At 41.0% G+C, this 12,739-nt stretch overlaps 1 protein-coding gene across 5 annotated transcripts in view; it reads left to right on the top strand.

Moving 5' to 3' along the window:
- The first annotated feature begins 5,921 nt into the window (after window positions 1–5,921).
- Mlf1 (myeloid leukemia factor 1) overlaps window positions 5,922–12,739 on the top strand; it is a 29,611-nt gene continuing 22,793 nt past the window's right edge. For 4 of the 5 annotated variants that reach the window (XM_035451505.1, XM_027391753.2, XM_027391755.2 and 1 more), the window contains exon 1: window positions 5,922–6,087. In XM_035451505.1, the coding sequence (XP_035307396.1) occupies window positions 6,041–6,087 (47 nt within the window). In that variant the 5' untranslated portion in view covers window positions 5,922–6,040. Of the gene's footprint in view, window positions 6,088–7,296; window positions 7,388–12,739 lie in introns of those variants that run through there. The other variant, XM_035451506.1, reaches the window with a different exon arrangement.

Raw genomic sequence — 12,739 nt, 5'->3', positions numbered from 1 at the left:
ACACACATACACACATAGCAAATACACACTACAGATAACACTGAACTTTGACCTAAGAGTGACTGGAAGCAGATAATCTTACTTTTGTAACTAGTGAAGGCATCGAAACACATCACAAAGGAATGAAGACATTCTAGTCCTCAGTAGCTCTCAACAGATTCCCTTGGTTGTATTGCCAATTCTCTCCAAAAATAACTTTTAAAAAAACAGCTCTCCAAATAGCCTCCTTAAACCACTCCTGAGAGCAGAGGGCCTCTGCTATTTTCTAAAGAAACTTTTCTACTTTTCAGTTGGTTTTGATTCCATAGTTCTATTTTCTTTTTTAAAAGTGTTACTTCTTATCTATGTAAATGGAAAATACAGATCTCACCTCAAAGGGAATAAGAAATAGCTCTTTCTTAGCCAAATATGAATGGCCATAGTGTAAGAACAATACACCTGGATGACCCTGACCCTGACCCCGCCCCCTAACAACCGAGCACTCACCTGCCATGCATTGCAACCTGTGAGGTGCAAAACCCCAGTGCGCATATGCAACATTTCCTTTAAAAGGTCCTGCCACCCATCCCTCTCTTCCTTTTGGCTCCTCTTGGGTTGGCTGACTACCCATCCCCTTCTCCCCCCTTTTCTGGTAAATAAACTCCACGTGGGTTGTTTATCCTTTGTTCCTTTCTTTATATCAGCAGCTGCAGCTTAAACAAAAGAATAACACATAGTAACATAGAGTCGGGTTGCCCTGAATAAGATGTCCCACCATGAAAGCTATTAAAGGAAATTTTAATTAAACACAGAACTATTAAAGTCACAAATTAAGTCATACCAAATACCATAAGTAACCAAGCAGTAGCTAAGTTGAGAAAACTCTGCTATGGACTTCAGCTGCTCTCAGTCGACTTTCTTAGCCTTTGGATTGGTGGAAGCCAGTGGTCTGCTAAGAATACATGTAACAGGTTTTGATAATGAAAAAGAAACAGGGTTGGGCAATGAATGGCTTTAAAAGGGACTAAAAGAGGCCAAGATAACTTGGCTCTGAGCCTGCAACAGTCTTGTTTTCTGCAGTCACAAAGTCTTGTAGTATCTTGAACATGGGTATACTTTTTCTCCTTTTTTTCTGGAAAATTCAGTGTATATAAACAGAAAACATTGCTGAACTTTTATGTGACAAATCAATAGGAAAATACTGCTCTTTATGAAAAAAATAAAAATACCTCTCTTTAAGAAAAAAATTTGAGGGGCTGGAGAGATGGCTCAGAGGTTAAGAGCACTGACTGATCTTCCAGACATCCTGAGTTCAACTCTCAGCAACCTCATGGTGGTTCACAACCATCTATAATGATATCTGGTGTCCTCATACATGCTGGCAGAACACTGTGTGCATAATAAATAAAAAATTCTTTTTATAAAAAAAGAAAAAATTGAGAATCTCAAAATAAAAACTTTAGAATAACAGAATGTTGATTTTTAAAACATACAAACATAGTCATATCAGCCTTATATTTGAAAGCCAAATAGAGGAGCAAGTGCAAAACTTCATCAAGAATAGACGGTAACTTCATACACAGTAAGAAAGAGTAAACTGCCACTACTACATGCTGCAATAGAGGTAAGTTCAAGGAAAAAAGCAAATCTTAGAATGTTACTTACCCTTGAGGGGTGTGGCCTAGGAAGTATCCTGAGGAAGTTTTCTGGGGTATTAGTAATACTTTCTGGTCCACACCTTTAATCCAAGCAGTTGGGGACGGGGACAAGGGTAAGCAGATCTCTGTGAGTCCGAGGCCAGCCTGGTCTACAAAAGTGAGTTCCAGGACAGCCAGGGCTGTTACATAGAAAAACTCTGTCTCAAACCCTTTCCCCTTAACCCAAGAAGAAGCTCTTTGGGGGCTAGAGAGATAACTCAGCAGTTAAGAGTACTGGCTGTTCCTCTAGAGGACCTGGGTCCAATTCTCAGCACTCACACGGCAGCTCACAGCTGTCTGTAATTCAAGTTTGAGGACATTCATCATACTAGGCATGCATGTAACTGTGCATGCAGGCAGAATACACATACACATAAAAGAATATAAAGAAATCTTGTTTTTTTTAAAAAAGAAATACTTTCATATCTGTAACTTGGTGCTGTTTACATATGCCAACACCTCCAAGGTATTATGTTTCCCTCCAAAGTTGTCACATGACAAATTATGAGTTGATCTAACATCTCATTCTAGGAGCACATTTGTCCTAGTTTCATCCTGTTTCCATGATACACAACATGGTTAAAAGCAATTTGTGGAGGATAGGGTTTATTTCTGTTTATGCCTCCAGGTTACAGCAGGTCCCCAAGGGAAGTCAAGGAAGAAGCTCCAAGCAGGAACTTGGAAGCAGAGATTGTGGAGGAATGGCTTGCTTACTCACTGGCTTGGTCTTTACTTGCTTTCTTATACAGCTGAGGCTCTGAAGCCTAGGGCCTGTGCCTCCTACTGTGGGCTGAGCCATCCACATACATCATCAACCAAAACAGTTCCTCCAATGCATGGCCACAGGCCAATCTGACTGAAACAATAGCTCAGTTGAGGTTCCCTTTTCCCAACTGACCCTGGGTTGTGTCAGGTTGACAATAAAACTTACCAGGTACAATGTCTAAGTGCTGTTAAAAGAGGCTGGGGCACAGAGGCCTTGGGTGAACTAAAATCAACATGAAGATGTTTATAACAGCCTAAAACTAAGGATTATAGAGAACTATAATAATGTAAAAAATCTTCCCAGCACTCAGGAGGCAGAGGCAGGAAGATGTCTGTGATTTCAGAGGCCAGCCTGGTCTCCAGAGTTGAGTTCCAGGACAGGCTCCAAAGCTACACAGAGAAACCTTGTCTTGAAAAAACAAAACAAAACCTCGCTGACATTTTGAACTCTTGGCTAGAGTGTAGAGTGTAGAATTGACCATATTGCATGCATTTCTCTGGAAGTCTTTCCTTGATTTGGTCAGTGTTTTTCCAAAGAAAACATAAGCAGTTGTGTGACTAGAGATTACATGTGTGAATATTAAATTTACCACACAAACATACTAGTATGTGACCCTTTTAAACTTTGCAGGGAGGCCAAGTAGGATAGTGGAGATAATATAAACTTTGGAGCAGGACAAATCTTAGTCTAAAGTGCACCGTCGCTTCTCTGGACACCAATGTTTCATATGTAATCAAGGAGAAGCATCTTATTATACATGGTATTGGAAAGTTTAACTGAGAAAACGAACTTGGAAGCACTTAGAACAATGTTTGAAACATTAGAATAACTGAGAACTATTACCCTAATAAATAAAGCTTAGTTTTTTACTCTTTGAAGGTGAGTTCCAAGTCACATGAATAGAGCTATCTATACATGTGAGATACCAGGCATCTTTGTAAGGGACTGAAAAGTTATGTGTATTTCCCTCCTATAGCATTTTGCTCAAATTCACTTTCTCAGTGAAGACTACTAATAAACTGTATGATCCATTCCCTCTCTTCCTAATTTTGGGATTAGCACTTACTACCTTTTAATTTCTAATCCACCCTCATACAGCATTAACTGCAGGAATGTTTCACAAATAACAGTTATCATAATTGTCTTTACAACAATTTCCAAGGTCCTCTCCTCTCAGCTTGGTCTATTGTAAGACCCCCGGATGCTCAGGCCTCCAGAATCTTTTCCCAGGACTGTGGCCACCCCAACCACCAGGGGGAGGCGGAAACTTGATGCAAACAGCAAGAGGCTTTAATGAAAGGTAGACGTTTGTACAAATGGGCTCTCTCAGCATTCAGGCTAGAGAGCAGCCCCGTCCCCGAGGCACAGGCGTTTTTAAAGGCACAAACCATAAGCTTAGGAAGGGCCCTCGACTCTCTGTCCATTGAATATGTGACCAGAGTCATGGGTTCCTAGGAAGCCCTTTGTCTTGAGGGGAGGCCTGGGAATCAGATAGCCTCCTGGCCCCACCAGTTGTAAAACCTGCAGACCTCAGGATGTGCTAGCTAATGGTAGCTATCTCTTTGTTTCACAGGGACCCTTAATTGTTAATGATTGACACATTGGCCAGTGGGGCAATCTGTTTCCTTCATGAGCCCCTCGGGGAGGGTGGCCATCTGGGAATTCTTGATACCCAGTTATCTTATGGCCTTGTAAGGGAGTAATTGCTGGTGGCTGGTAAATTCCAGGCACTAAGTCATAGTAGTAGCCTTGGTCAGTTTCTGGACTATATTTCTTTGCTAATTTTTAAGTCCTTCACTATATCTGTAGTGCTTCCTTAGTGGGGTGTTCATCCTCTCCTGACCCACCCCTTCTTTCGTAGATGTCATGAGCTTTTGGTTCCAATTCTTTTTCTTCTATCACCTTTTTAAAGAAAAGGCATTATACAATGTGTCTAAACTGTGTTTGTAGGTCTGGGTGACCCCTACCAGCCTGTCCCCAAACTGAAGTGTTCTGTTTAACAATGTGGTAAACTCCATGCAACAAGATGGAACTTTTTCTCACAATTTTCTTTCTTTAGCATCAATGCAGAAGTATTTTAATATTATTGCTTGTCATACTACAGTTTGCATTCATTTTATAGTTTTTAAGAGTTTGATCTCTTTTACATTTGCTTTGTGCTAAACAAACTAATTCTTGATGTTGTACAGAAAGTTTTGCCATGGAAGTAGTTTACAAGTTCCCTGATCCATTATGCTATCTGAGCATCATGCTGAGGCCAGAGGAAAATTAAAATAGCCTATTTATTTCCTGGAAGGGCTGTGAAGTCTGCCCTGCCTCAAGCCAATAGGCTCAGGAAACTAGGACTGTCAGAGAAACCTGGTGAAATGAGGGAGGGGTAAAGGTTCAAAGGATTAAATTTCCAGCTCCAAAAATAACCCTGAGTACTCCTGCCACTTCCAAATCCTGCACACTTCTTCCAAGTGGCAGCATGCCACTTCTCTCCCACAGGGCCCTGAAGAGCCGTGGACACCCCTCCACCTCCCTAAGGGTACTCCCCAGAGAGTGTGGGAACAAGCAAATTGAGGGTGTCTATGCAAGATGCTTTTCCTCCCTTCCTTGTCATCATCCATTGTCCTTCTCTTCTTTCTTCTCTGTCCCCAGCTCTTGGAAGGGCCTATGTAATACTTCCCAAGCCTTAACAATTGGATAATTACTTTAATGTTGCTCCCCCCCCATAATACCGTATCTAAATCTCACCAGTACCATTTCCTGAATATCGTGTAAAATATTTGGTCTTATCAATAAGGTATCTAACTGCTTTAAGATGAAAATAAGTGGTTTTTTTTGTCATGAATAGAAGTTTCCTTTATACCATAATGTAATTAATAGAAAGAGAATTTTAGTTAGTTAGATATGGCTGCTTGTTGCAGATCTTGTGCCCAATCCTGCTTGTTAAGAATTCTGGTAACGTGTTACAGACTTATGAGCTTCAACGTGAGATCCTTGAAATGGACAAGGAGGGGACCAAAAAGAGAGCAATTTCTTCTTTCATTTTTTGATTCTGTGTCTACATCTTTAATGTATTGCTTTGAGTTTTAGGTCGCATAAACATGCATTTGTTTTGTTTTTGAAATCGGATAGGCTTCATCTTGTTTCCTTCAAGAAGTGGTGAATACACTACTTGATAATTGTACTTAAAACCTTTTTTTCATTATTTGACCAGCTACCAGAGAATGGTCGGGACCAAGGGCGATTTGGACAAGGTCATGAAGAGCCGGTCTAAAGTTTTGGCTCCCACAGCTCTGATACCAAGCTGTCTCTCAGGAGCCTCGCTGAAAGGTCGGTCGCCTTGGGCCTCCAGCCAAACTTCAAGCCTCTCGTGTGTTTACTGCGGTTGCCATGGCAGCCGCGCACCGTCCTCCTCTTCCCCACCTTACCTCAGTGACGTCATAGGGTCGGGGCCAATGGGAAAGCATCAGGCGTCAGGCCCCGCCTTAGTCGCGGGCGCGGCTTTTGCCGCGGGCTGACGCTTGAAGCCTGTGGGGAGCAGGCTGGTGGCGGCGCGGAAAGCTGCGCCCATTTCCACCCCGCGCCCGCCGCCTGCCGTGCTGCCACGATGTTCCGGATGCTGGGCAGCAGTTTCGAGGACGACCCCTTCTTCGCGTGAGTGCCCCAGCCGCACGCCCGCTCCGAAGGGCCAGGGGACGTGGGCAACGGCCCGGCAGGTTGTGGGGTGGACGGCGGGCGGGAGGCGCGGAGAAGTGGCTGTGAGGAGGAGTGGGTGTGAAGAGGAGTGGGAGTGAGGAGTAACAGGTGTGAGGAGGAGTGGGAGTGAGGAGTAACAGGTGTGAGGAGGAGTGGGAGTGAGGAGTAACAGGTGTGAGGAGGAGTGGGAGTGAGGAGGGGTGGGAGTGTGGAGTAACAGGTGTGAGGAGTGGGTGTGAGGAGGAGTGGGAGTGAGGAGGGGTGGGAGTGTGGAGTAACAGGTGTGAGGAATGGGTGTGAGGAGGAGTGGGAGTGAGGAGGGGTGGGAGTGAGGAGTGATGGGAGTGAGAAGTGGTTGTGAGGAGTGATGGGAGTGAGGAGAAGTGGCTGTGAGGAGGAGTGGGAGTGAGGAGGGGTGGGAGTGTGGAGTAACAGGTGTGAGGAGGAGTGGCAGTGAGGAGGAATGGTTGTGAGGAGTAGTGAGGAGTGAAGGGAGTGAAAGGAGTGAGGAGGAATGGGTGTGAGGAGGAGTGGGTGTGAAGAGTGGGAGTGAAGAGTAACAGGTCTGAGGAGGAGTGGGAATGAGGGGGAGTGGGAGTGAGAAGTGTCTGTGAGGAGGAATGGATGTGAGGAGAAATGGGGGCATGAGGAGAATGGGGAATGAGAGAAGTGGGGACAAGCTGAAGAGATTTGGGGAGCATTAGGTGAAAAGATCAAGATGTGGCACATGAGAGGTTTTAAGGCTATAAGACAAGAAGAAATGGAGGGCATGACAGAGAATGAGCTGAGCAGGATTAGGGATGTGAAGAGGATTTAGGGGCCTGAGGTGAGATAAGAAGAGAATTTGCTGGTGGGAGGTGAGGACTAGGCTACCCAGCTTCTGAACAGCTTTCTATGGCTGGAGGCCCAGGCTGCTGATGATTGGGGCAATTTGGGATTCAGTTGCCTCGGATCTGAAGACCTCCTATGCAGTAGCAGGGCTTAGGTGGTGACCGTAACTGCCATCTTGGTGGAACTTCTGGTGAGAATTAGTCACTTTAATAGATAGGGATGGGGAGTGCTTTATAAGGTGACAGTCCTTGCCTTGAGAAACAGGTTTTTGGTATTTTATTTTTAAATTTTGTTTTTTATTTTGTTTTGTTTGAGATAGGGTCCTACTCTGTAGGCCTGACTGGCCTGGAACTCTTGTGTAGGCCAGGCTAACCTGGAACTCAAGAGAGGTCCACCTGATTGCTCCTCCTGAGTGCTGGGATTAAAGGTGTGTGCTTAGGTTCTTTAAAACAAGTTTTCATATAGTGAAGGCTGTCACCTTGGCAGCACTACCAAGTAGGAGACTTGTGCTGGATGCTTCGAAGGGGTTGGATGTTGCCATGCAGCCACCTTTTGTTTTCTTTGCCTGCTTCCTTAACAGAACTGGCCTTGTTTGGAAAGGGACTTCTCATTTATTATTGCAAAGATGGGGGAGGGAGAAAGAAATGATATGCAATGAACACCTCAGGTGACAAGGAATGGTGAATGGTCCCAGTGAAATAAATGAGGCCTTGAGGTTTCATAATTATCTTGTTTTCTGAGAGTATTTGGGTTTATTATATGCCTAGTTATAGCAAAATGAGTAGCCCTTAATTAAATGTATAATTTGATATGTAATTAGTATCTTTTAAAAGTCTAGCAGGAGTGTAATTTAAGCTGTTGGATGATCCTCTGAGCAAAGGCAAGGAATCCAGGATTTGAGATCAAAAATAGTAACAGATCAGAAACAGACTTACACATCAAAAAAAGAAAAAACTTTCTTCATGCTTAGCATGAAAAAGACCATCAGTCATACTCTTCAACACTTCATAGCATTCTTCACATCCTGGCAACCATTGTCAAAAATATAAGGCAAATTTGTAGTAGTTAACTATAAAACTGATTCATGCTTACAATTTATTTTTATAGCCATTATACATAGCATAAACACATGTGAGAATAAACAAGGAAAAGAATGAATTTATATTTCAGATAATCTGTCCTTTGACCTAACTCTTGCACTCCAATTCTAAAAAAAATAGTATTCATTATTTAATATTAAATTAAATAATTTATTAAGGTGATACATTTACTAAACCATCTATTGACCTTGGGAACATAAAAGGGAAGTAGGACACATTGATCATACTCAGTGGTTTTATATAAAGATTGTACCAGATGCTAACTTTGTGCCTGATCTTTGGGTTCTCTAGTGTTACTTTAATTTAGAAAATATTCAGTAAACATTGTTTAATGATGGCCTAGTATCCTTTATGATTTATGGAGCAGTTATGTATAATGTTTCTTAACTGCTGATAGTAATTACTATTTTCATTAAATAATGCCATTGTTTATACTGGAATTTCTGAGTTAAAATATTACTCTTAAATTTTTTTCTTTTAAAAATAAACCTTATCATTAAAAAGCCTTATAAATAAACAAAAACATCACAAATACAGACTAACTGGACCCATGGATCTTACAGATAGCACTGAAGTATAGGATGAATACAAAAACTTCTTTCTGGAGAAGGTTCTGGGAAATGGCCAAAGCATACATAAAGTGAAAAGGACACAGCAGATGAGAAAAAGAAAATAAAATTCTACCTTGAGCCCAAGCTCCATATGTTTCATGCAAAGCAGCCAAAGCTCCTACAAGACTCAAAAGTCTATCTGGCCTAAGAACCAAAGACAGAGCTTAGTACTACCACGGTTACCGAAAAGTATCTGGTGAGGGTGGGAATGGACAGCATCCCGAAAGAAAGATAGAGAGCTTTCCTGTGGATAAATTCTGTAGAGATCTCTTTTAGGCTTAACTATTTGCATAAGTCAGACTCAGAGCAGTTTACTGAAGATTCAAAATTCAAGCAAGATTTAATCTCCCATTTAAGACACAGGATTTGAATTCTAAGGCAAACACATTAATTACCTTCTTAGGAAAGATTTACCATTCCTGAAGAATATAACAAGATTTGGAACCTCTATAACATAACAGCCCCATTCTGTAAAATGAAGTCAAAATTACTTAACAGGAAAAATGATGCATTTTCTAGATACAAGACTTATCCTAAAGTTACCTAGATAATAGAATTAATAGGCAAAAATTTAAAGCAGTTGTAATTTTGCTCCATATGTGAAGGAAAATAATGATTGTCATGAAAGAAAATATATGACATCTCAACAAAGGAAGTGAAATTTATACATAACATGTCTATCTCTAATGTGTATAAATATAATACTGTACATATTATATATAAAATAGAAATTATAGAGCTGAAAATTACATTTGAAAGAAAAAATTGAGTAAGTGTAGCAGAATGGAGATGACAGAACAATCAGTAAACTTGCATAAAGACAAATAGAGAACAAGGATTGACAGTGGATACTTTTGATCAAGTTCCAGGCCTGCCAGGACTACATAGTGAGACCCTGTGTCTAGAAGGAGAGAAACATGAAGAGAAAAAGCTCCCTTTGAATTATAACAAGAAATAATAGTTACAATATAGCATAGAGCAGAGATAATGCTGGCATTGTGATAGAGTTTTCTGTAGACATTGATGCTTTGGCATCTTTTTAGTTTTGTTTTTCCAAATTGGGCTTTTTTTCTGTAATAAAGAATTCTATTAATTCATGGACATTTCATTCAGCACACAACAGTGGTAATTTAGTCACAAACTATGTTTACAACATCACAATCTTCAGTGACCATTTTATGCTGAGTTGGCAGAAATTGATGGTTTTCCTTGAAATTACTTTAGTGTTATTATAAGAACATGTCTGTGGTGGGCAGAATAATGATTCCTGTAAAGACAATCATATCCTAATTCCCAGAACATTCAAATATGCTATTCTGGTCAGAAGTTTCATAAGCTTCTTGTACCTGTTTCAGCTGCCCTCTAGTTTGAGTTTATCTTATAATGTATATTAGCTTCTTGAACATTACACCTGTAACACAGACACTGAGATCAACAATTAATAAATGGGACCTCCTGAAACTGAGAAGCTTCTGTAAGGCAAAGGACACAGTCAACAAGACAAAATGGCAGCCCACAGAATAGGAAAAGATATTCACCAACCCCACATCTGACAGAGGGCTAATTTCCAAAATTTACAAAGAACTCAAGAAGCTAGTCACCAAAACACCAAATAATCCAGTTAAAAAGTGGGGTACAGAACTAAATAGAGAATTCTCAATAGAGAAATCTAAAATGGCTGAAAGACATATAAGAAAGTGCTCAGCATCCTTAGCCATCAGAGAAATGCAAATCAAAACAACTCTGAGATACCATCTTACACCTGTCAGAATGACTAAAATCAAAAACACCAATGACAGTTTATGCTGGAGAGGATGTGGAGAAAGGGGAACACTCCTCCACAGCTGGTGGGAGTGCCAACTGGTACAGCCACTTTGGAAATCAGTATGGCTGTTCCTCAGGAAAATGGGAATCTACCACAAGATCCAACAATTCCACTCTTAGGCATATACCCAAAAGAAGCACATTCATACAACAAGGACATCTGTTCAACGATGTTCATTGCAGCATTATTTGTAATAGCCAGAACCTGGAAGCAACCTAGATGCCCCTCAACTGAAGAATGGATGGAGAAAATGTGGTACATTACACAATGGAGTACTACTCAGCAGAAAAAAAAAAAACAAAAACAAAAACAAAGAAAACCCAAAACAATGGAATCTTGAAATTTGCAGCCAAATGGATAGAACTAGAAGAAATCCTGAGTGAGTTAACCCAGTCACAAAAAGACAAAAAATGTGTGTACTCACGCATGTATGGATTTTAGACATAGAACAAAGAAGTAGCAGCCTACAATCCACACTGCCAGAGAAGCTAGTAAACAAGGAGGATCCTAAAAGAGACATAAATGGTCCCCTGGAGAAGAGGAAAGGGACAAGATCTCCTAAGCTAATGGGGAGCAGGTGGGGTGGGGAGAGGGAGTTTAAAGAAAGAAAAGGGGAGCAGAGGAGGGGAGAGGAGGACGAGGGAACAGGAAGATCTAGTCAGGGGAAGAATAGAAAGCAAGAAAAGGGATACCATCATAGAAGGAGCCATTACAGGTTTAAAGAGAATTCTGGCACTAGGGAAATGTCCAGAGATCTACAAGGTTGACCCCAATACCTTAAGTGCCTTTCCCCAATAATGAGATTGATGGCTACCTTATATGCCATCCTAGAGCCTTCATCTAGTAGCTGATGGAAGCAGAAGCAGAAGCAGACACCCACAGCTAAACACTGAACTATACTCCTGGAATCCAGTCACAGAGAGGGAGCAGTGATGAGCAAAGTGGTCAAGACCAGGCTGTTGAAACCCACAGAAACAGCTGACCTGAAAAAGGGGTTGCTCATGGACCCCAGACTGATAGCTGGGAAACCAGCATAGGGCTGTTCTAGACCCCCTGAAGGAGGAAGTCAGTTGGGAAGTTTGGACAATCTATAGGGCCACTGGTAGTGGATCAGTATTTACCCCAGTACAAAAATGAACTTTGGGTGCCCTCTCCAATAGAGGAATACTCTCTCAGGCTAGACACACTGGGGAGGGTCTAGGTCTTGCTCCAGATAACTTGACAGACTTTGAAGATTCCCATGGAAGGCCTCACCCTCCCTGGGGAGCAGAAAGGTGTTGGGAAGGAGGGTATGTGGGGTGCAGGGGAGGAGGGGAGAGAGAGGGAACTGGGATTGACATGTAAAAGAAGCTTATTTCTAATTTAAATTTAAAAAAAAACTGCTACTATGTTCCCTCATGTAGACATCTCCACAAGCCCTCCTAGCCATTGTGCATGAGAGAGCACCTAAGACAAAACCCAGTCTTTGAAATAATGTAATTTTGAATGTAACATCCTGTTCCGTTATAACCAATTTATTTAAAAAACAGATCCAGAAGTCCAGCTCATGTTCAATGGCAGAAGAAGTTACATGATGACATGAACACCAGGGATTTGGCACCATTGAACCACTGGAGTATGGTCTATCACATCTAAATGAATGAATTCCTTAGTATACTGTCATCAAATTTATAATATTTCTAAATTGATTAAATTTTAAACGTGAAAGAAAAGACAAGAAAATTATTATAGACTATACTGTGTAAGATTATAATCTGTGGTGAAAACTGAATACCTGTGCTGTGGGTGTAACACAGTTGGTAGCATTCTTGTATGAAGCCCTGGATGTGAGCCTCAGCACCACATAAAACTAGGCATAGTGGCAGGTGCCCATAATCTTAATACTCTGAATATAGAGGTAGGGGGATCAGAAGTCTAAGGCCATCTTCATCTATATATAGTGATTTCAAGGCCATTTAACTACATGACACCCCATCTTAAACAAACAAAACAAAGATAAAAATAGACCTCAACCTGAAAAATGATAATACGCTTAAAGATATGTGGTTGATATTTTAAAACGAAAAGACAAGACCAAGGGTTGCTTTAAAAAATAAAAAAAGGCTATTTAAAGAACTCTTAACAATCAACAACAAAAGACAAACATTTTAAAATATTTAAGGTATATTTGTGCACTGATTTTTAATCACTTATATGAATAACAAATTCAAAATAAAATCAAAATGATATTATACTTGTTCAAA

Source organism: Cricetulus griseus (assembly GCF_003668045.3).
Source record: "Cricetulus griseus strain 17A/GY chromosome 1 unlocalized genomic scaffold, alternate assembly CriGri-PICRH-1.0 chr1_0, whole genome shotgun sequence".
NCBI classification, from domain to species: domain Eukaryota; kingdom Metazoa; phylum Chordata; class Mammalia; order Rodentia; family Cricetidae; genus Cricetulus; species Cricetulus griseus.
Note: the sequence above shows the minus strand (reverse complement) of the source record. Positions and strands in the feature narration are given on the sequence as shown.